Here is a 22,321-nt window from a genome sequence, read left to right as displayed (position 1 = left end):
GGTGGGCGCTCCTCCCGGACTTAGGAAGGTGAGGCACCGGGTTTTTTTTTTGGGGGGGGGGCTCTCCGGTCCCGTGGGGGCGGGAGAAGCCGGTGCGGCGGGGCCGGCAAGTTAGGGAGCGGCTGCGGCTCCCAGCGCCTCCCGCCGCCGCGCCCCGCCTCCCAGGTGAACCCCTCTGCCCATCGGGGTCGCCTCCCACCGGGCAGGGAGGAGGCGGGCGGGGGCTCCTGGCGGGGAGCGGCTGTCCCGGAGGGTCAGGGCCCCACTGCACGGTCTCCTCGCCGGAGCGCCGTCCCCGGGATCGTGGGGCGCCGCTGCCGTCGCTGACACCGTGACCCCCTGTCCCCCGCCCCAGGCTTCCACCGCGGACAACGCAGACCAGCCCGCGCCGAGGGCCGCGGAGAGAGGATGCGGGCGCCCATCGTGAGTGGGGGGGCAGGGCCGGGCGGCGGGGCCGGTTCACCTGGGCGTCCGGGGCGGGTGCGGGCACCGGGGCGGGTGCGGGCACCGCCGGGGTCTCAGGGTGTGAACCTGCCCCCGGGAGGCGGGGCCGCAGGGAGAGGGCGGCGGCCGCACCGGACCCCGCGCGGCTCCCGGCTCCCGGCTCCCGGCTCGCGGCTCCCGGCTCGCGGCTCCCGGCTCCCGGCTCCCGGCTCCCGGCTCCCGGCTCCCGGCTGGACGCGGCCCCCGGCCGCCGGTCTGATGGCCTTTTCCGGGCTCAGCTGATCCGCCTCGTGACCGTGGCCGCCAGGCCAGCGGCCGCCCGGCTTGCACTTCTCTAAGCCGTGACGCGGCTCAGGGTCAGAAAGGGGCTCAGCGAGTGCTTCCTTCCCACCTGGCGCTTCTGGCTGCAGAGGGGGGGCCTGGGCAGCCTGGGGGGCAGACCCCCCCCCCCCTGCTCCCCGGCACCTGCCGGGAAATGGGGTCAAGTTTCAGAAGATCTTAAGAGGGAGGAAGTGCTCAGTACAGAGCTTTGCACACACGTGAAGTGCTCAACCGCAACTCTCTATTGCGATCATGATTTTTTATTATTAAACAGCGCACAAGTGCCTGGCTGGCATCGGGGGCACCTGGCATACTTGATGCCTGGAGTGGTCATTTTTAAATATCCCTCTTCTTCATCTGACATTGTTTTCAGCAATAATAATGAATGATAAGAAGGAACAGTAAAACTTTTATTGAGGTTTGTATATGAACTCATGCCAGTGAAAAAATAAGAAAGTGAAAAGTAAATGCTATAGAGAGAAAAAATAGGAAAAAGTAATGGATTAATTAATAGGTTCTAATTTCTTGAAGGCATTTTTGAAAAAAAGTTATTCTTACATACAGGTTGGTCACAGGAAGGCACTGACATTGCAGTTTCTATTTTGGAACTTTAACTTCTGAAAAGTTGTCCATGACTTTGTCAGCACTGCTCTTCTTAAAGAAATTTTAAAAATGATTCTTTGCTTATTAATGTTCAGAATTCAGGAGAGCTAGATTTAAAAATCCAGGACAAAGGTTTTTAAAGAATAAGAAATAAAAACTTTTAATTTTAATTTCAAAAGCTCCTCGCATATGAAATAACAAATATTCAAATAGAAAAGGCCATAAACATTAGGACAAGTTGGTCAGAGATTCACTAAAAACCCCATTTCATAATACAGTCCAGAAACTGCAGTACTGACTACATCTTCTGAAAATTCAATTCTGGTGGCTCTTCAATACCTCCATGTTTGAAACATTTTTACTAAAACATCACCAGAAAAATCATCCTAAGTTTTTATTTTATTTTTTTAAGAATTTACTCATTTATTCAATGACAATCATGTCAACATCTTCTGGAACATCATCATAACAATCCAATTCCTGAATTTCCTGGTGAATTTCTTGTGACTCCATTTCTTTCAGAATCAGTGGACCAAATCTTTCATGTTTAGCCTAGGGGGGCCTTATTTTCGGGAGGATGCCTTATATTTCACTCAGAAGGAAACCTGTAAGTAGGTCTTATTTTCGGAGGATATCTTATTTTGGGGGAAACAGGGTACTTACTGGTCGCTGGGCCTTGAGGGCCGGCTTTCTGCCCCATTCACACGGAAAGCCCTTCCTTGAGGACCAGGGACCTTCTTGCTGGCATCCAGTCCGGACCATGGGAAGGTGGGGCTTTTGTGGCCACTGGGGACCCCCATCCTCATTCACAGGGCCCCATGGCCTTATCCACTGGACACTTCCGGGTGTTGCCTAAGTTTTTATTTTATTTGGCAAGATTCTCCCATGTCTTTTTTTTTCTTTTTTCCCCCTGCAAAAATCTGAGGAGATGGCTGAGTGATGGAGACACTTTAACCCATTCCTTTCAAACTCGAGTCTAGTCCTTGGTGGGAATGACGCAGGCTTTCACACACTCTGTCCGGGTTTCTCGGGGCACTGGGCAGGCACGGGAGAATGTCAGGGACACCAATCCTGTCAAAAGTGAGCTCGGACCTTGCTGACTGTTTGGGAAATTACGTCTGGGACAGACACGTGAGCCGAGCGTGTGCTGGGGGCTGTCTAACCGGGTGCCCTGATTAAACCTCCACATCCAGGACAAAGGTTTTTAAAGAATAAGAAATAAAAACAGGCTAGCTTGAGGCTCACATATGTATTATTAAATCTCAGAAATACAACTTAAATCTGCAGGGATAAAAACTTAGAGCCACACAACCGCTTTGGGGAGAGTTGCAGTTTATCGCTGATGGCCTAAAATTGTCAGCACGTGGAGGTGATAAACAGGAAACTGACTTTGGGTGTGCCTTACTATTGTAAATCCTCCAAGGTAAGGTGACCAGACGTCCCGCTTTTGGCGGGACAGTCCCGATTTTTAACAATTTGTCCCGCGTCCCACGGCCAAATTGTTAAAAATCGAGACTGTCCCGCCAAAAGCGGGACGTCTGGTCACCTTACTCCATGGGCAACTCACTCCTCTTTGCACCCAGGGACTACGGCCTGACAAAGGTTAGCTGCTGGCACAGCCGCTCCCCAGACTGCGCCGGGCTGGTAAGGCTGTTTGTCTACTGCCGGGCCCCGGCCTCCCCAAGCCCTCTGTCCAGCCCGGAACGCCTCCCCGTCCGGGACAGTGCTGGCGTGTCTGTGTCTCTCCTGTCTGTCTTCCAAATGTGCTCAGAGTAAGTGGGCCAGGAGCCTCTGTCCTCCGCCCTCCACCCCCTGCTCCCCCTCCTCCACCCCCTGCTCCCCCTCCTCCACCCCCTGCTCCCCCTCCTCCACCCCCGACTCCCCCTCCTCCACCCCCTGCTCCCCCTCCTCCACTCCCTGCTCCCCCTCCTCCACCCCCTGCTCCCCCTCCTCCACCCCCGACTCCCCCTCCTCCACCCCCTACTCCCCCTCCTCCACCCCCTGCTCCCCCTCCTCCACCCCCGACTCTCCCTCCTCCACCCCCTGTCCTCAGTCTGGGTCTTGTTGAGCAGCTGCAGCTGGGGATGTGAATATCCAAGTAAAACTGAGTCCAGAACAGGAGGCAATGGACGGGCCTGCTCTGGTCTCTGACCTGGACTCGCTTCTCTCTGACCCTGTTTGCCTGATCTATCAGGTCTCTGTGGAGCTACCTGAGGGGCAAAAAGGGGCCGGGAGAAGAGGACCCTCCTCAGAGAGCGTGAGGCTTCCGGGCCTGCAGGGTTCTCACCCCGCCTCCGCTTCCCCAGGGGTCCCGGCTGGGAGGGCTGCAAGCCTCTGCTGGGAACCTGTGGCCAGGCTGGCCGCTCCGCCTCGCTGGCCGGCTGGGCATGGAGAGTGGTCACTCCTTCCCATGGGTCAGCCCACAGTCAGGGCCTCTGGTCGGCGAGCTGGGGCTTCGGGAGGCAGCGAGGCTGCAGACGTTGAGCCTGCCTTGAGGGGTGAGGGGGAGTTTGCCAGGGAACAGCCAGGAGGATGTCAGGCCGAGAGTACAAAGATGCAGAGGCAACGTGTGCCACGGGGCTGGCATCGGCTTACGGGACCGTGGTGTGAATTGCGTGGCATGGTGGGGAAGATCTTGGCCTTGGACCTGGCACTACTCGGGGAGCTCTGAAGCCTGGGGCAAGTTACTTCCCATTTCTGAGCTGTTTCCTGGAGAACGGACCGCTGTAAGGGATGTAAGGACCCAGATCGGTGTGAAAGCCCCAGCAACTGTGCTGGGGATGGAGGTGGTTCCCAGATGAGTCGGGGGAGCCCCATTCACGTGGGGTGGGGTTGGACACACAGAACAGGCCTGGGGCCTGGAGGGCCAGAGCCTGGGAGGGTGGATGAGTTTTCCCCAGAATAGCCACGACCTCTGGGCCGCTGGGGCTGGGCCTGGTGCCTGCTGGAACCGACACTGCTCTTTGCCCAGCAGCTGGCTAGGGCAGAGGTAATGTGTCCGCCCAACCCCTCCTCCATCTCGTCTCTGGGCCTGAGGCTGGGGAGGCTGGGCAGTCAGGCCTCCGCCTCACGCTCCGGGCACCCACCCCGCCTGGGGCACAGGTCTTGGCCCTCTCCTGGGCTTGAGTAGTTCGACACCTTTCCCCTGTTATCTCATTTACTTTACACGCAGGCTCTGCCTGCTGGATCTTAATAGCCCCGTTCTGCCAGGGAATCTCAGAGAGGTGAAGTGACTCATAGGGGTCACACAGCAATATTGCAGAGAGGGGCTGTGAAAGCAGCCTCAGCTGGCCGGGACGGACAGCCAAGTCCTCAGGGCTTCCCTCTCTTCCTAGAACGCGGCATGGAAACTCCCCTCCCCGCTGGCCAGTCCCTTCCCAGCACCCAGCTGGGACTGCTTCCCTTGTGTTTTGAAAACTCCCAGCTTCTAGACATTTGCTCCGAGTGTGAGAAATGCAGGGGGTGAGGCTGGGATTTCCACACTCACAGGGGGAGGACCTTGCTCCCAGATTGGGTTTCACAACATCCAGCCCGTCTCCAAGGGCTGAAACACAACAAAGAGGATGCTTTTCACTGGAGGCCAGGAGGAATGTTCCAGTCTACCCGCCCTCGGCCCCAGTCCGCCCCTCTGCCCCGCACCCGCACCTGCTTGGGTTTTGGAATGAAATATTCCAGAGAAAAACGCAGATCGTTCTAGTCCCGGAACTGCCCTCGACCTTTCCCAATCAAAAAACCCGCCATCGATGGCCTGGCTGGGCAGCTCCGTGGGTCAGAGCATCCTCCCGACACGCCACGGTTCTAGGTTCGATCTCCAGGCAGGACACATACGAGAATCAACCAACGAGTGCATAAATAAGCGAATCAACAAATCCATGTCTCTTTCTCTCTCAAAATCAAACAAACAAAACCCCCTGCCACCTCTAGAAGGTGCCCTACATGGCGGGCAGTACTTGCTGAGTGTGTCACAGGTCTGAACTTATTTGATCCTCAGGAGACCTCCACGAATCAGGTGCTGCAGTGACTCCCATTTTACAGTGGAGGAAGCGGAGTCACTTGCCCCAGGCTATCCAGTTAGTGAGGAGCAGAGCCGGGATTTGAACCCAGACTGCCTGGCTCTGAGCCCCAGGCTGTGGCCTGTGGGGTGTTTCTCTCTTTTCCCCGGAAGCAAGAAAAGGAGCAGGCCTGGTTCCTGAGTGGAGGTGGCTGGGGATTAAGAAATAAAAGAAAGAGACCAGATAGAAAGATAGAAGCAAAGCTGGGAGCCAGGTGGGATGCCATCCTCTCTGATGGGGGGACCCTGAGGGACCCCGAGGGACCCTGAGCTCATGCAGAGAGTTTATTTATATCCCCCAAATGCCAGGAAGTATCACCAAAACTTAGGATCAAAGGAGCTTATTTGCATTCAAGAGTAGGCCCGAGCATTCCTGGTGATTGGATTTACATGTCAAAGACAGCTGGGCAAAGGTAAATGTCAGTGCTGACAACACTCCACCCTTTTTGGTGAAGCCTGTTCCCAGGGCAAAGCCTGTTCCCAGGGCGTGGCTCTGCCTGTGGCCCAGAGCTCAGCTGAAGATAATTAGAGAAACGCACATGTGCTGTCTACAAGGCCAGTGTCCTGTCTCTGAAGACTATTTCCACCTCGACTGAAACAGCCCGCTCTGCGCTTTTCCTACCCCTGGAATATTCCCCTATAAAACTAAGGTGACCGGACGTCCCGCTTTTGGTGGGACAGTCCCGATTTTTAACAATTTGTCCTGCGTCCCTCGGCGTTTTAAAAAACTCCTGATTTTTGGAAAGAACCTTTTCCAAAAATCAGGCCTTTTTAAAAACACTGCGGGACAAATTGTTAAAAATCTGGTCACCTTATACAAAACCCAAGTGGCAGGCGCAGGGGGGGGGGGCAGAGGGCGGGCGGACTGGGACATGCCTCGTGGTCTCCAGTGAAAAGCATCCCCTTGGCTGTGTTTCAGCCCTTGGACTGAAAATCCCTCTAAAAGTGCCCTTGCTTCCCTCTCAGGCCTGCCCAGTGCCCACGGCCGAGGCTGGCCCTGGGTCAGAATTGCAGCTCCTCTTTGCCTTACATCCCACTAATATTGTGTTTTTTTATAAATATATTTTTATTGATTTTTCAGAGAGGAAGGGAGAGAGATAGAGAGCTGGAAACATCGATGAGAGAGAGTCATCGATCAGCTGCCTTCTGCACACCCCCCACCGGGGATATGCCCGCAACCAAGGTACATGCCCTTGACCGGAATCAAACCCGGGACCTCTCAGTCCCCAAGCCGACGCTCTATCCACTGAGCCAAACCGGTTTCGGCACATCCCACTAATATTGTTAAGGCTGGTGAGGCAAATTGCCAAGGGCCGACACTCTACCCACTGAGCCAAACCAGCTAGGACTTGAAATTTATTTTATGGATTTATAAAAACTCTTTATCTGTTAAAGATATTAACCGTTTTTCTGTAATTTTCTCCCAATTGGCCATGCCAGTCTGCTTATGGCATTTCCCCCATGCTTACGGAAGTGTATTAGCATATTTACTGGCAGAGAATCGAACCCGTGAACTCCTGGTTTATAGGTCGATGCTGGGCAGTATTACTTGTTTTTTAGCAGCAGTAACGTGATCAGAGTTGCAGATCCAGATGGGAGATGGTTTCAAGATAATGTCCTCCTTTTTCACTAAAATAATGCAAGTTCATCATCATAAGGGGTTTTTGCCCATCTAAACATCTTAAAACATTTTTCCTTATGGAAGGAATTCATCTTGGTAAAAACCCAATTAAATCATACAGTATAAAATATTAAAGTCCTGCCCTTCTCCCCACAACAGTTTGTGTGTGTGTTTTTTTTATACAATACATGTTGCTTTATAAATGTAGAAACATGTATTTTAAGCAAAAATGGAGATAATTATGTTTCTCGGCATACTTTTTTCGATTATTTCCATGTTTGCTGGTGAAAATCCACCTGCTTCTCTCTAGCGGCTGTGCATATGGGTGTGGACTAGCTTACTCAGTTGGTTTTTGTCAATGGCTGTTTAGATTGTTTTCCCAATGCCAACACTGGAGGCCAGAGGTGTGTTTTATTTAATCTGCTTGCTCAGGAAAACGGCTGGGCCCAGCCCTTGGTGGCTGTGTTTGTGTGGAGGCTAAAGGCTTTTGTCCTCAATCTCGTGGGTGCAGGCTCAGCTTCACCACGGTCCCCGCTTGGGCTGGGTGAGGGGCCCCGGTTCCGGTGCTGCCCGCGGGCCCCAGCCCTGCCCTGAGGGGGCAGCTCTCCCCGCCTCCTGCGGGTCCCCCGGCCGAGGGAGGCCGGCCGCAGGGCCACCCCTTTAGGACAGGCGTTCCAACCCTTCTGTAAAGGCCCGAACGTGAGGAGTCAGGCCCCAGGCCCGTGGTCCCACCCAGTGACCTGTAGGGAGCACCGGGGACAGTGCAGGTGCGGGGGTGGACGTTGGCACATGCAGTTTGACGTGTGAATGTCACGTGTCACCGGACGGTAGTCTCTTGCTGTCCCTCCAGCCCCTGGACGAGCGTAGAGACCGCCCTGCGCTTGCCCCAGAAGCGAGCAGAGGCAGGGAGCTGGCCGGGACCACGGCGCGTGAGCCGCGCCCTCAACAGCGGTCTCCTGGGGCCTTGGTCTGGGTGCGCTGGCGTGGCCGTGACCGTTACGAGGCTCCTGTCCCCCATGGGCTCTCAGCGCCCGACGGAGAGCCAGGTCCGGCTCCTGGCGGCCGGCCCACGGCAGCCCGCGCTGATGGGCGGTGGCTCCGTCGGTCGCCTCGCCCGTCTTCCCAGTGGCCTGCACCGCGCTGTCCCAGCGGGCTCTGGGCGCCGGCCATCCTTTTCTTGCTGCTGCTGCTGCTGTTTGAGACTTACTCGCTCAGGATGGCTCTCCTGAGCGGTGCGCTCCGGGGCCGCAGGGCATCTTTAATTGATGGAGGTGCGATCGCGTTGCGGCTCTCCTTCTCACATTCCGCCCGGCGCTGCGCCTAAAAGGGGGCCCTGGTTGCCATGGGAACAGCGATCTAACCAGTGCGCAGGGCTCCGTGGGCACGTCCACCTCCTTTTACTTCTCTTTAAAGTGAAGTTTCTGGGGTGGGATCCTGTTTTAAGCTTGTGTGTATTTGGAAACGTAAAAGATAATGTCTGCCCAAGAGAAGTGTCTGTAAAATTCCTTTGAAAATATTTACCAATGCCCCCCACCCTGGACCATGTGTGCATTTGTGAGGGTTCAGTTTTTAGGTTCCTATAAATGAATGTGGACTGCCGTGGACCTTGCCTCTCAGGCATTGGGGATGCGACTGGCTGATCCTGCTGTCTACCTTCTTATCCCTAAGGAGTCTGTTCATGGCTGCCTCGTGCTGCCCTCCCCGCTCTGATGGCATCTCTCAGGAGGCAAAAAGCTTGGGGTGGGATGTGGGCACCCCCCAACCTGCCCTGCGCCATGTGAGTCCTGAAGGGATGGCTTCCAGGCTCCTTAGACTTGGGCCAGAGAGGCTCTCACCCTGGTTCCGGCCCCAGTCCCGGTGTCCCCACCCCAGCACTTAGCACACCGTGCGGGCACCTCAGTAATACTGAACGAGAGTGATCTTGAACCTCTGTTTGCGCTCCCCGAACAGGGTGGGCCTCTAAGCGGGATTTCAGCCCCCTCTCCACCTTCCCTTGCACATGCACACACACACACACACACACGCACACAGACTCACACACGCATGCGCGCGCACACACACACATGCACGCACACACATGCACACACATGCATGCACACACATATGCCCACGCACACACATATGCACACGCGTGCACTCATCACCAGTCCTCCGTCAGGGTCAGGCCCCAGTCGGGTTGTGGAGCCTCTGCGGGACATGCTTCTGATCTGACAGCATCGGGCTGGGACCCCGCCTCTGCCCAGGGTTCCCTCTCGCTCCCCCCGCCTCTAACAGCCCTGTTCTTGGGTTCGCAGGCAGAGCCCAACCCCGGAGACCTGATTGAGATCTTCCGCCCCTTCTACCGACACTGGGCCATCTACGTGGGGGATGGATACGTGGTGCACCTGGCCCCCCCAAGTAAGGACGCCAGGGCCCCTGCTGTGCTGGGGCCGGGCGGGGTGGGGGTGGGGGGTGGGATGGGGAGCTGTGGGCAAAGGTGACCCAGGGTGCTCTTTGTTCCCGGACTGGCAGTGGGTCCCGAGAGCTGCAAGAAGGCGGTTGGTTTGGGCAATGGCTTCTGAATGCCGCTATGTTGCCCCTTCCAGCCCCTCAGCCCAGGCCAGGGCCGAGCCAAGGAGCCCACTGGGCCACCCTGGCCTCGCCTCGCAGGCAGCAGCCGTGGGGTTCGGTCCCTTTGCTCCCAGAAGGGCGGGAACTACGTGTGCAGGTCCTCCGCATTCCTACCGTGGTCAGCTTTGTGTCCGCCAAGGAAGTGTGGCCCGACAGGATCGCAGGAGGTTCACACTCCGTCCGCCCAGGGAGACGGGTGCGGGCAGGGCCCAGGACTGCCTAACCCGGAGGGCCCATGTCATGGGTGCTCGCAGGGCCCATGTCTGCCTAACCGGAGGGCCTCTGAGGCGGCACGGGCTGTGGAAGGCCAGCCTCTCTCGGTTAAAACAAAATCACCACAAATCATGGCCCTTCCCTGCTCCTGATTGCAGATGAGGAAACCAGGGCCCAGGGACCGCAAGCACCTGCTCCAAAGCCACACAGCATGTGTCTGACCCTCCCCTCTTTTCCTTTCCACACCTGCTCATCTGCCCTGAAGGAGCTTGTCGATCACCGTTTATTTTATTTGAAATATCTGTGCTGAGTCTGCCAAGCGGGGGCACCGGGTGTGTGTGTGTGTGTGTGTGTGTGTGTGTGTGTGTGCCCAGCAGGAGGGCTGCTGTGAGCCCTGGGCCGTCGCTCAGTCTCGTCTTTGAAACCGCAGGTGAAATCGCGGGAGCAGGGGCGGCCAGCCTCATGTCCGCCCTGACCGACAAGGCCATAGTGAAGAAGGAGCTGCTGTACTTTGTGGCCGGCAAAGACAAGTACCACGTCAACAACAAGCACGACCAGAAGTACGCCCCGCTGCCACCCAGCAAGATCGTGCAGCGGGCGGAGGAGCTGGTGGGGCAGGAGATGCTTTACAAGCTGACCAGCGAGAACTGCGAGCACTTTGTGAACGAGCTGCGCTACGGGGTCCCCCGCAGCGACCAGGTGCGTCCTCAGCCTGCGTCCCTGCCCCGGGAGCCAGACATCCCCCCGCGACGGGGGCTGGGCATCTGGTGGGCCGGGATGGGGTGGAAGAGTATATCTCCCTCCCCCCCGCATTTGAAGGCATCACTTCATTGTCAAGTAACTAATGCTCTTGTTGACGAGAAGTCTGAAATGGTTCAGATTTTGGATCCTTTAAAAGTGATCTACTTTTTCTTTACAGAATCTTTTCTTTTCCCTCAGTGCTCTGAAATTTCACGATGCTATACCTGGGAGTATCTGTTTTTATGTATTGTGCTGGGCACTCGATGATTCCTTCCACTCTGGAAACCCTTTTCCTTCAGTTCTTGGAAATGCTCCATTCTCTCTTCTCTCATTCTGAAACTCCAATTATTCCAGTGTTGGACCCCCATACTGCTCCTCTGATTTTGTTATTATCTCTGTCCTGTTTTCCATTTATTTATTTATTTATTTATTTAAAATTAGAAAATGAACACTTGTTGATAGATTTGGGTATGAAAGAAGTTTTTCTAAAAAGAAGCAGTGACACTATCACATAAAAAGAGAAACTTACGCTAAATAGATCTGTTTTTGTTATTGGTGATACTGCCTAACAATTGAGGTCCGCATTCCCAGGTGGCTTTTACTTCAGGTAAATTCCCATACTCCTATGCAGCAATAAACTTAAAGTAAAAGTCACTGTGGAAACTTGAAAGCAATAAGATACTCTATACATTCAGGGTGCTGCATTAGGAAGATTTGGTAGATTTATAAACTACCTCCTAGTCATCTCATTGTTCATTATTTTCTATTGATTATTAATAGACTAATACTCTATGGAAAGGTAAAAACAATGACTACAGCAACAATAAAATAGCATAAACAATTCTACTGGACCCCCTCACAAAAAAAAAAAAAAAAAAAAAAAAAAAGAAACCAGAATATATTACAAAGCAGAAGTGCCATCTATACTGTTTCCAAAGACCCCCTCTTTCATTTCTTGGCCTAAAAATGAGGGTTTATCAGCCTCAATACTATTGACATTTTGGGTTATGACAATGAAGACAATTCATGGTCACGACTTGCTCTGGTGCATTGCACGGTGGTTAGCAGCACCCGTGGCCTCTGCACACCGGGTGTCAGTAGCACTTCCTCACCGCCAGGTGTGAGAAACAAAATGTCTGGGCTGTTGCCACATTTCCCCCAGAGGGCAAGGCAAACCGGTCCCCAGCTGAGAACTACCGGCCTGGTGAGTAACGGTCCTAATACATGATGTGAGCCACCTAAAAGGTAACTTCCACATGTCTCCCATCTCATGAGCACGGTGGTTTAGTGGATGTTGGAAATGTCATATATATATATATATATATATATATATATATATATATATATATATTAAAGAAAGGGAAATAATGGATTTAGACTAAAATGTGGTTTGTGCTTTATTTTTTTATTTTTAAATATTTTTTTTTAATTGATTTCAGAGAGGAAGGGTAAGGGAAGGAGAGAAATAGAAACATTAATGATTGATCGACATATTCCTCCCAACAGAATAGAATCTGAGACCCTTCAGTCCACAGGCTGACACTCTATCCACTGAGCAAAACCAGCTAGGGCCAATTTGTACTTCTTAATTCCTTCACTTTTTTAATCTATCCCTGACTCCCTCTTATCTAGCAACCATCAAAATATTTTCTATATCTATGAGTCTGTTTCTGTTCTGCTTCTTCATTTATCTTATACTAGAGGCCCAGTGCACAAATTTGTGCATGGGTGGGGTCCCTTGGCCTGGCTGGCAATTGGGGCCGATTGGGGCCAATCAGGCTGGATGGATGGGGGGGCGGGACCATGGGAGGATGGCTGTTGATGGGAGGTTGGCTGTGGAAGTGCACTGACCACCAGGGGGCGGCTTCTGCATTGAGTGTCTACCCTGTGATGGTCAGTGTGTGTCATAGTGAATAGTGACCAGTCAACTGGTTGTTCAGTAGACCGATTATAATGGTCACTTGATTATAATTATTCACTTGTTAATAGACATGTATTTATTGACATATTATTGTTCATATTTTTAATATATTTTTTCTTCTTCTTAAAGAATACTCTTTAACATTGCACCACAATAAGGGTTTGGTGGTGATGAATTCCTTTAACTTCTTGTCTGGGAAGCTCTTTATATGTCCTTCAATTCTAAATGACAGCTTTTCTGGGTAATCTTGGTTGTAAAGCCTTGCTTTTCATTACTTTATGAACATTTTTTGCCCATCTCTTCTGGCCTGCGGATAGGACTTCAAAAAGCAACTAGGAGCCACACTCATAATGAAGTCTACTCTTCGTCAGATAAAGTGTTAGGATAAAGAGAAATTGAAGATGTGGCCAATGGTAACACACACATTACATAAACTGGATAAGTTGCAAGGAATTATTTTTTATTATTGTAATTATTAAAGTTAGATTTCTATACAAATACTTTATACCCATTTTTATTTCGTAACCTCTTATGGTCAAAACCCAATTGCTATGAGAATAACACTGTTCCTTTATCCACCCAGAACATTACTGGATTTGCAGAAAGCACCTTAGAATTTTCTTTTTCCCCAGAAACAATCCTGGTGCTCAATGGAGAGAAGCTGTGTAGTAACATAGACAGCGAATTTTCTGTAGTGTGACAGTATTTCAGTTTGTCAACTTAAAAAAAAAAAAAAAGATGGATTTCTTAGCGTCTCCTCTTCATGGCATTCTGGTGACGCACACTGTGCAGCCATGTCCGTGTCAGGACCCTGGTGGCTTCAGCACGGAGGCTGGGCTGGACCCACAGCCTCGCCCCAGAGAGCCATCCGTGGCACCTGCAGTGGCGCCGACGCTCAGGACGGTTTTCCTGTGACATTCGCACTCCCAGGTCTAACCAGAGGGCACTTTCCTGGGTTTCACCACTCTGCGCACCGCAGACAATGGGTTGCTGTTGTTTCCCCGGACAAAGCATCCTTTATAGGATCCAGCGGCATCAGCATCTCTTCTCTGTAGGGAACTGGGGCACCGGGGGCCTCCTCCATCACCCGCCAACCACGTCTCCCGCCTGACACAGAGCTGAGCCAGGAAAACACGGGGCGCGGTGGTTTTACACCCACTTCCTGGCGAGCCCACCAGCAGAGCCAGTGCAGCCACAGAGCCGCGCCTCATGGCCTTTTAGGGGAAAGTTTAAAGGCTGAGCAGCAGGCCAACAGCAGGTCGGTAGCTTCCTGTCACCGTGTTTTCTGGCTGCTGAGAACATCAGCGAAGGGTGCCTCGTCACCTTAGATACACGGGTGTATCTCCTGAGTCTCACACAGCTGGACACATTGGGCATATACACTGAGTGCCAGATTATTATGATCTCTGAATGCATAATACTCAGTGTGTGTGTGTGTGTGTGTGTGTGTGTGTGTGTGTGTGTATTAGAGGCCCAGTGCATACACTCATGCATGGGTGAGGTCCGGCCAGCCTGGCCAGGGGGAGAGAACATGGGTGGTTGGCTGGCCTGCCTGCTGGTCGAACTCCTGGTCCAGGGGACAATTTGCACATTAGCCTTTTATTCTATAAGATATACACTGCGTGGCCAGATGATTATGCGTTCAGAGATCACCATCATCTGGCCACTCAGTGTATATATCCACAGAGGACCTCCAAATTCTTTTCTGCACTGGCCACCAGGGGGCTGTGGCAGCCACACACATACAATCCGGGCAAGCTCCGTGGTTAGGTAGCAAGGGCAGTGGTGACCATGTCACGTAAGCATGTGGGTGGGTCCAGGGTATCAAGTCCACATTTTCGTCCTTCTTATTCCTGGCATTCTTGATACACTGTCTTCATTGGACTTCTTGGCATACAACGATTAAGAATCTTTTCCTTTGCCGTTCTTCTTCTTCTTCTTTTAAAAAAATATATTTTATTGATTTTGTACAGAGAGGAAGGGAGGGAGATAGAGAGTTAGAAACATCGATGAGAGAGAGTCATCGATCAGTGCCTCTTGTACCTCCCCTCCCCCCACTGGGGATATGCTCGCAACTAAAGTACATGCCCTTGACCAGAATTGAACACGGGACCCTTCAGTCCCCAAGCCGACACTCTATCCATTGAGCCAAACCAGTCCCGGCTGCAGTTCTTCTTTAAGTGAATTAATTAGTGAATTAACTTCCTTTAATGATTCTGCCTGGCTTGGTTTTGGCGTGAGATTTCTCGATTTGTGCTCAAGACACGCTTTCAAGCCTTCAGTGGGAAAAAGTCCCGCTCTGCTGACGGGGGCTGTGTGCCTCCATTGGGAACAGTTGCTGAGGAGGGAGCTTGCTCCCCCTTTGCGTGATCACAGGAGCTGGTGTCGCTTGCGCCTGGTCAGGCCCCTGGCCGGGCCCTGGAGCTATGGCAATCAACGAGACGTGTGAGGTCCTTGCCCTCATGGGGGTCAGAGTTGATTGATGATGCAGTAGCAATTCCTTCTGGACTTCACACTAGCTCCCAGGGCTCCCCGCTGGCCAGCCAGGACCGCTGCCATCCTGCCTCCATCTCCCTGTCCTCTCCACAGCCATCCTCTGCGACTCATGTGCTTTAAATGCCCGCAGGGTGAATCGAGTTTCCCTCTTCAAGTCCAGGTCTGTCCCTGGCCAGCTGGCTCCATCCGCCGAAGCTTTCCCCATCCAGCCCTCTCCACCCCGTTCCCTTGCCAATATTTGTTGACTTCTGAGTTTGTTATGGAGACCGAGGGGCATGCGAGGCCCTTGGAGCTGAACATTGCTATTGACTGCACAGCCTAAACTCAGAGAACTGGCACAGTGTCTGACCCGCCTCCCCTCTCTTGCAGGTCAGAGATGCCATCATGGCGGCGGGCATCGCAGGAGTGGGCTTGGCAGCCGTGGGCCTCATTGGAGCCGTGATCTCAAGAAACAAGCGACAGAAGCAATAAGTGGAAGGGACCATCCTGCCAGCCATTACTTTACTAACATAACGGGATCTTGTTTGGCTAGAGGTTTTGAGGTTTGGTTTAGGGATTTCCTTCTGTTTTTCTAACAAGGCGTATTTTCACAGAATTAAATAAAGCATAATGACGGAGGATTTTATTGGGGAAAATGCAGCCAGAACGGCCTGGTATGCAGTCCGTTGAGGGCGCCGCTGAGCTCTGGTTCTGGTGATGCCAGTTTGTGCCCGGGCCCTTTGGGGATGTCCTTTCACTTTCTCTTTGCGGCTGCGTTCTTTACCCTGCAGGACACAGTCCAACTCCTCAAGGAATGGTAGCTGAGGACAGACACACTGGACTGCACCTTGTTGATATACAAGAACAGGAACCACGGGATGGTCAGGATCTTGGCCTGGAACTAGACGCAGGATGGCTTCTAGTCTCAGCAGCCAGAGTCTGCAGATGTTCCCTGGAGTTCAAACCAAACCAAACCAAACCTTTGCCATAAAGAAACTCAATCTATGCTCTTGCCAATCTTAAAATCAGCCTTATTACCCCTCTGCTCTTCACATCTTTCCTCTGCTTTGTTGCTTTCCCTCATTCCCCACCCCACCCCCAGAACTCCTGCTTCCTCACCCTTGGGCTTGGGACCATCCCGAAGTCTCTGATCCTACATCCCTTCCTTTGGCCCCTTCTTCCCATATCAGCTCAGCTCTATCCCTGCCACTGCCTGTCAGGTGCTCCTAGTTTAGATTCTTGATAGAGAATCAGCTCGCCACATTCTAGTTCAGCCTACTGATTGGCTGCGGTTGGGTCAGGTGACCCTACCAGGCCAATCAGCTCTTTCCTGTTGGGGCCACCTTCTGGGTTGGGGGTGTGGCAAGCCCCAAGCCTGACCTCTCTGCTGTCCAACTCTCCTGGGAGGTGTTGGGGGAAAGAAGGACCCCTCTGGCGAGTCCTTTGAGGTCTGCTTCTGCCCTGTGGGCTCAGGCGTCCTAAGTGACCGTTTCTCTAAAAGGGGCTTTTGTGGGTCCCTCAGAGATACCCTCCTAGTGCTGCGAATGCTTCCTTGGTCAGCCCTGGCTGTCAGGACACCATCTGTCTGTTGGAATCCTGCCAAGGAAGAGAAAACGGACTCTGTAAACTTAAGAAGAGAGTTCTATTGAAGACTGGTTGAGGGCTAGCCCTGAAACAGTGCTCTGACTGGGGGGAGAGAGGGAGGCTCACACAGGCAGAGAAGTAAGTGAAGGTTCCTTTGACACTAAAAGTTACGACGAGGGACACATGTGCCCATGGTTGTCTGACATCAACTGGGAGGGACACGGAAAAGCTGAGGTTGAGTCGCTGCTGAACCTCCGGCTGTGAAAACGATCGAATTTCTTTGAGACTCTTTTTATTTTTATTTTTAACAATAACCAAAGCTTATGTTGATAGTAGGAGAAGACCAATGTGTGGCTAACAAAGCATTAATTTCACTATCATACCTGATCAGAGTTTTGAGATTCTTGAGAGGACTCTTGATCAGGAGGAAGAGAGAACAGACGCTCTGTGGTAGGCAGTGTCCGTTAGTGGGAGCCAGTGCAGGGTCTGCGTGTGCCTAGCCCTGCGGTTGGTTGCCTTAGTGAAGATTTGGTTAGGAAGGCCCAGGGTTCTTCCCTGCTTGCCGATGAAAAGAGAGGAGCCCAGGCACCCTTTCCTTTCCTCAGGACGTCCAGATGGCTCTGTGCCAGCCTTCTCCTGCTGGGCACACATCTGGGGATCGAACCAGCAACCTGGGTGTGTGCCCTGACAGGGAATCTAATGCAACTTTTTGTGCACAGGACAGCATTCAACCAACTGAGCCACAACGGCTGGGCTCAACTCCCTCCATTTTAAGTGACTCTCTGAGCTACGCTTATTCCATTTTATCCTCTTCATTCTCAAAACACAAGAAAGCAAAACAGAAACACCCCGTTCCATTAAAAAAATACATTAACAAATTGCATTAAAAAAAACAACGACTGGGAATGTGTAGAAATAATTAAGTAAGATGGAAGAACCAATTCCAAATATATTGGTAATCAGCATAAATGCAAATGGGTTAAACTTGCCACGTAAAACACAAGCATTAGCCTTGGTCAGGTAGCTTAGTCAGTCAGAGCGTTGTCCTGATGTGCCAAGGTTTCGGGTTTGACCCCGGGTCAAATCACCTACAAGGATTAACCAATGAATCAATCAAGTGGAACAACAAATTGATGTTTCTCTCTTTCCTCTCTCTGATGTATAAAAGAAGTGATGAAACTGCCATTTTCTAGAGCATTTGTTCAATCTGATGAGATTTTGCTTCTCAGCAATTGTTATCAGTTTGGATGAAATAAACTCATAAAAATTCTTACAAGTTTGAATGTTTCTTGCACCGACACACTGTACAGAGAACACTGTAGGCCCAAAAGGCATCGCTTGTGCTAAAATCCCATGATACCAACCCTAGATTTAATACCTGATTTGACTGTAGTGTCAGCCTCTTCCGGAAATTGAATCTTAATCAACCAATGTGGAGTTTTCTGGTCGGGCACCGGTAAAGCAATCGGTCCTGTAGGCTCATTCCCCTCCCTCCTCCCCCATAGAAAGAGGCAACTGCATGATAAAAAGCCTCGCTGTTCCCTTTCTCTCCCCCAAACCCAGGCCTCGATCTAAAAAAATAGTCTTTTCTTTTGTTGAGAGCTCTCTTGCCCTACCCTTTTACCTATAAAACACTTTCCATTTTGTACAAGCCCGCAGAGTGCTATGGGCGAGAGGGGCCACATGCTGACCTGACAGACTCAGGGGAGGCCTGCACGGCCATCTTGCGAACTCAGAGACCTGAAGTCATCAAAACGATGGTCTGACATGAAACTTTAACTAAAAGCAGTGATGGTGGGTGGTCACCTCCTAGGCCGGTATCTTCACTGACAAGGTCAGCCTTTACCTTAACCGAGCCTGTCTTTTTTATTTTATTTTTAATATATTTTTTTGATTTTTTACAGAGATGAAGGGAGAGAGAGATAGAGAGTTAGGAACATCGATGAGAGAGAATCATTGATCAGCTGCCTCCTGCACCCCCCCACTGGGGATGCGCCCACAACCAACGTACATGCCCTTGACCGGAATTGAACCCAGGACCCTTCAGTCCACTGAGCCAAACTGGTTTTGGCTGTCTTTTTGTATCTCTGGTAACATATCCTTGAAATACCTGGGCAACTTGTAACTTCCCTTTTTCTGGACCCCTCCAGGCACAACCTGACGTGCCTGGGTGCCAGGGCAGATACCATAAACTCCTTCATAGTTATTTTTATCATGTTAATTGATGACTGTTGACAATCCTGTACCCACCTAAGTATGTGTCTATCTTTTACTTTTTACCCAATCCCAGACGTTTCCTCACTTTGCTTTCTTCTGCTCCCTAATTCATCACCAGTGGATTTCTTGTAAACCTCCCATGTCCCCTCCTTTGATTGCAATGTATAAAAATAGGTGAAAAACCACCATGCTCTGGAGTCTGGAGCATTATCCCAGTCCGTGGAGATTCTGCTTCCCGGCAATTGCCGACAGTTTGGCGCAAATAAACTCACAAAAATCTTTACAGGTTTGAATGTTTTTATGTTAAACATTGCCTACGGTATGTGCCTGCTGGATGAGATGTTGCCCCATTCATAAATTCCTTCATAAAGCCAAGTAGATCTTCAAATTTACTAGGTTGAATTTTGTTAGGGCTCCTCAGGGAAGAAGAACCAATAGGATATAGATATGGACACAGATATGGATAAATGAGATTTAGTGCATGAATTGGCTCACCTGGCTAAGGAGGCTGCAAGCAGTGAACCAGAAAAGCCAGTGGCGTAATTCGTTGAGAGGCTGAAGGACCGAAAATAAGGTGTTAAGGCCATTGGTGTAAACTCTGGAGTTCAAAGCCTGGAAAAACAGGAACTGTGAAGTCCAAGGGCATCATAGATGGCCATCCCAGCTCACTAAGAGAGAGCGTTAGTCTTTTCTCCACCTCTTCGTTCTGTTTGGACTCTCAGTGGATTGGATGATGCCTGCCCACATTGGTGAGTCACCTTTACTCAGTCTACTAATTTAAATGCTAATTTCTTCTGGAAACACCCTCAGAGCTCACAGGAGTAAATACAAATGTCCAATCACATAGAAATGTGGACAGATCCCATGCTATGACTACCATGCTGGCACACACTTAAAAAGATGGTGAGCGATTGTGACTCCGCTGTACTGCCCGCGGGAAACTTAATTTTGCATTATTTCTCTAATGAAGTTGAAGAAGGTCATACTTGTCATTCTTGAATTGGAGAAAGAATTCAGAGGAGTGACCAAAAGCAGTGTTAAAGCAAAGCAAGGACATTTATTAAAAATACACTTCGCATAAAGCACAAGCGAGCAACTCAGCTAGTCTCAGCGCCCTGCCTGGTGGGGATTCAAAGGTTCTTATAGGTTTCAAGATTCCCCTGCTGGATATCTAGGGCAACAGACTAGATTTCCAGGCACCCCCCGCCCCCCCTTTTTTTAAACATATATATATATATATAATAATTAAAAAAATATTTTATTGATTTTGTACAGAGAGGAATGGAGAGAGATAGAGAGTTAGAAACATCGATGAGAGAGAGTCATCGATCAGCTGCCTCTTGCACACCCCCTACTTGGGATATGCCTGCAACCAAGGTACATGCCCTTGACCGGAATCGAACCCAGGACCCTTCAGTCCCCAAGCCGACGCTCCATCCATTGAGCCAAACCGGTCTCGGCTTAAACATATTTTTTATTGATTTTTTAGAGAGGATAGAGAGTTAGAAACATTGATGAGAGAGTATCATCGATCAGCTGCCTCTTGCACATCCCCTACTGAATGAACATGATTCAACAAGGAACCTAATATGAGCAGACATCAAGTTATGCAATGTAAGACACTTGATTCTGATTTTACCACATTCAAAACAAGCAAACTAAATACATATATATTGTTTAAGGGGCACATTTATACGGGGGAAATATTTTCTAAGAGCAAGACCATCACAGACAAGACATTGGCTACGACTCCACCATGCCGCAGGATGAGGATGCTGAGGGCCCTCCCCCTTCCCCCTACCCCCCTTTGCCCAGGATGTTGCAGCCCACAGGGGGGTGTCAGTGAGAGAATCCTATTTGGGGCTTTGGATGGGGTAGCACGCTGGTGTGGATTTGAGTTTCCAATTGGTCTGGGATGTGTTTCTGAACTGTGGGCCGCGGGGAGGGGGAGGGGAGGAGCGAGGGGGCCTCCAGTGCGGGGCAGTGAGGTTGGTGGAAGTGGCGGTGTGTTCTGGTCATGGTCAGTCCCCGTGTCGGGTCTCCTGAAAGCTCCTCCCTCCTCTGTCTCTCCATCCCTGCCCCCACACCCACCTGACCAGCTGCTCCTCTCTCCTCTTCCCTGGGACCTGAGACTTGGTGACTTATGACCGGGAGCTGACCGCGGCCACCACCGAGCCCTTCCGGCTCAGCATGTGGACTTTGCTTTCTCTCTGGCGGGTTACCAGGCCTACGTGTCTCCCTGGCCTGTGCCTGGCCCTGCTTTGAACCAAGAGCAGGTTTTGTGTGGTCTTTGATTTGCGTTTTTCACTTTAAAAAATTTCTGTATTTTATTAGTAGCATAAGGTAATACATGCTACATCTAAATGTGGAAGAGATGGACCCTCCTCTTACTGAGTCATACCTTGCAGGTCACCTGGACACACGGCTCACAGAGGACGTGTCACATGGCTTTGTGTACAGGTGTTTGTGTTCCTGGGCAGGGTCAGACGGGAAACGAAACTCTTGACCACAGAAGGCTGGCCCTGAGGCAGCAGCACGCAGACTCTCCTGCACGGAAGGATGGCTCTGGTAAGTCCCCGCAGCCCTGTCAGTGTGATGACGTGGGTCTCCTTGCTGGTCCGCAGCTCTGGCACCGAGGGCCCGAGGGTCCGCTACCCGGGGTGGGAGGGCTCCCCGAGCGTCCTGAGGAGGCGGGATTGGTGGGCTCCGGGGGGCAGCCTTGCCCACTGCCCAGCCCCTCTCCTCGGTCACACTGGCCTGTGTGGCTGGGACGAGCTGGGAGGGAGGGGCCAGGAGAACGGCTCCCAGCGGGTGGGCCGAGGAGGGGCTGCAGGCAGGCCTTCTTGTCCACCCTCATCTCCAAGCAGCGTGCCTGCCCCTCTGCTTCTCTCTCCGCCCTCTCCTCCCCTTCCACATGCCGCTCCTTCCTCTGCCTCCAGGACAGCCACGTTTCCCAATGCTCGCCGCAGCCCGACACCGCGCCAAAGCTTTTCATTTCATCTCTGCCTCAAATACGTGAGCACGTTTTCCTTGTCAGTCCCCCAAACCCAAATGGAAGCCTCACATTGAGGCTAAAGTCCCCTGCACGCCCCCCTTCCCGTCTTTTCTACTCCTTTGCATATAGAAGTTTAGCCACCTTTTTAAAAATATACTTTTAATTGATTTTTTTTTTTTTTTTTTTTTTTACAGAGAGGAAGGAGCAATATATGGAAGGGGAAGAGAGGGAAACTTAGAAACATTGATGAGAGAGAAACATCCATCAGCTGCCTGCTGCCTCCCCCCGCCCCCAACTGGGAATGTGCCCGCAACCAAGGTACATGCCCCCGACTGGAATCGAACCTGGGACCCTTGGGTCCGCAGGTCGACGCTCTATCCACTGAGCTAAACCGGTTAAGGCTGTAGCCATCTTTTAAGTGTTGTTTTGTAGCTTTGGGATTCGCTGTCATTTTGAACTTGGTTGTCGGAGTACAGTTCACTTAGGAGATGCTTGAATCTTTTCCTTTATTTACCAGCTTTTGAA

The 22,321-nt window shown here is 51.5% G+C and overlaps 2 protein-coding genes and 1 long non-coding RNA gene across 8 annotated transcripts in view; 2 read left to right on the top strand and 1 right to left on the bottom strand.

Annotated features, from left to right (window-relative positions):
- Positions 1-15,660, top strand: LOC118707302 (phospholipase A and acyltransferase 3). The gene is made up of 5 exons (XM_036417415.2): positions 1-28; positions 356-423; positions 9,335-9,437; positions 10,294-10,562; positions 15,391-15,660. Exons 2-5 carry the CDS (start codon positions 409-411, stop codon positions 15,490-15,492), a joined length of 489 nt encoding a protein of 162 aa, XP_036273308.1. The 5' UTR covers positions 1-28; positions 356-408; the 3' UTR covers positions 15,493-15,660.
- LOC118707304 lies at positions 818-15,962 on the bottom strand. Its single transcript, XR_004984218.2, has 3 exons — positions 15,834-15,962; positions 14,969-14,978; positions 818-848 (listed from the first exon to the last, which is right to left on the bottom strand). It is a non-coding gene; the product is annotated as an uncharacterized LOC118707304 (long non-coding RNA).
- Positions 15,963-21,091: 5,129 nt separating this feature from the next.
- The window catches only part of LOC118707299, a 47,999-nt gene continuing 46,769 nt past the window's right edge, over positions 21,092-22,321 (top strand). For 2 of the 6 annotated variants that reach the window (XM_045574038.1, XM_045574041.1), the window contains exon 1: positions 21,097-21,369. In XM_045574038.1, the coding sequence (XP_045429994.1) occupies positions 21,361-21,369 (9 nt within the window). In that variant the 5' untranslated portion in view covers positions 21,097-21,360. Of the gene's footprint in view, positions 21,370-22,321 lie in introns of all 6 variants that reach the window. The other 4 variants (XM_045574042.1, XM_045574040.1, XM_036417409.2 and 1 more) reach the window with 4 other exon arrangements.

This window comes from Pipistrellus kuhlii, unplaced genomic scaffold, assembly GCF_014108245.1.
Source record: "Pipistrellus kuhlii isolate mPipKuh1 unplaced genomic scaffold, mPipKuh1.p scaffold_m20_p_59, whole genome shotgun sequence".
Classification (NCBI taxonomy): Eukaryota; Metazoa; Chordata; class Mammalia; order Chiroptera; family Vespertilionidae; genus Pipistrellus; species Pipistrellus kuhlii.
The sequence above is the reverse complement of the archived record's forward strand: the minus strand, read 5'-3'. Positions and strand labels throughout refer to the sequence as shown.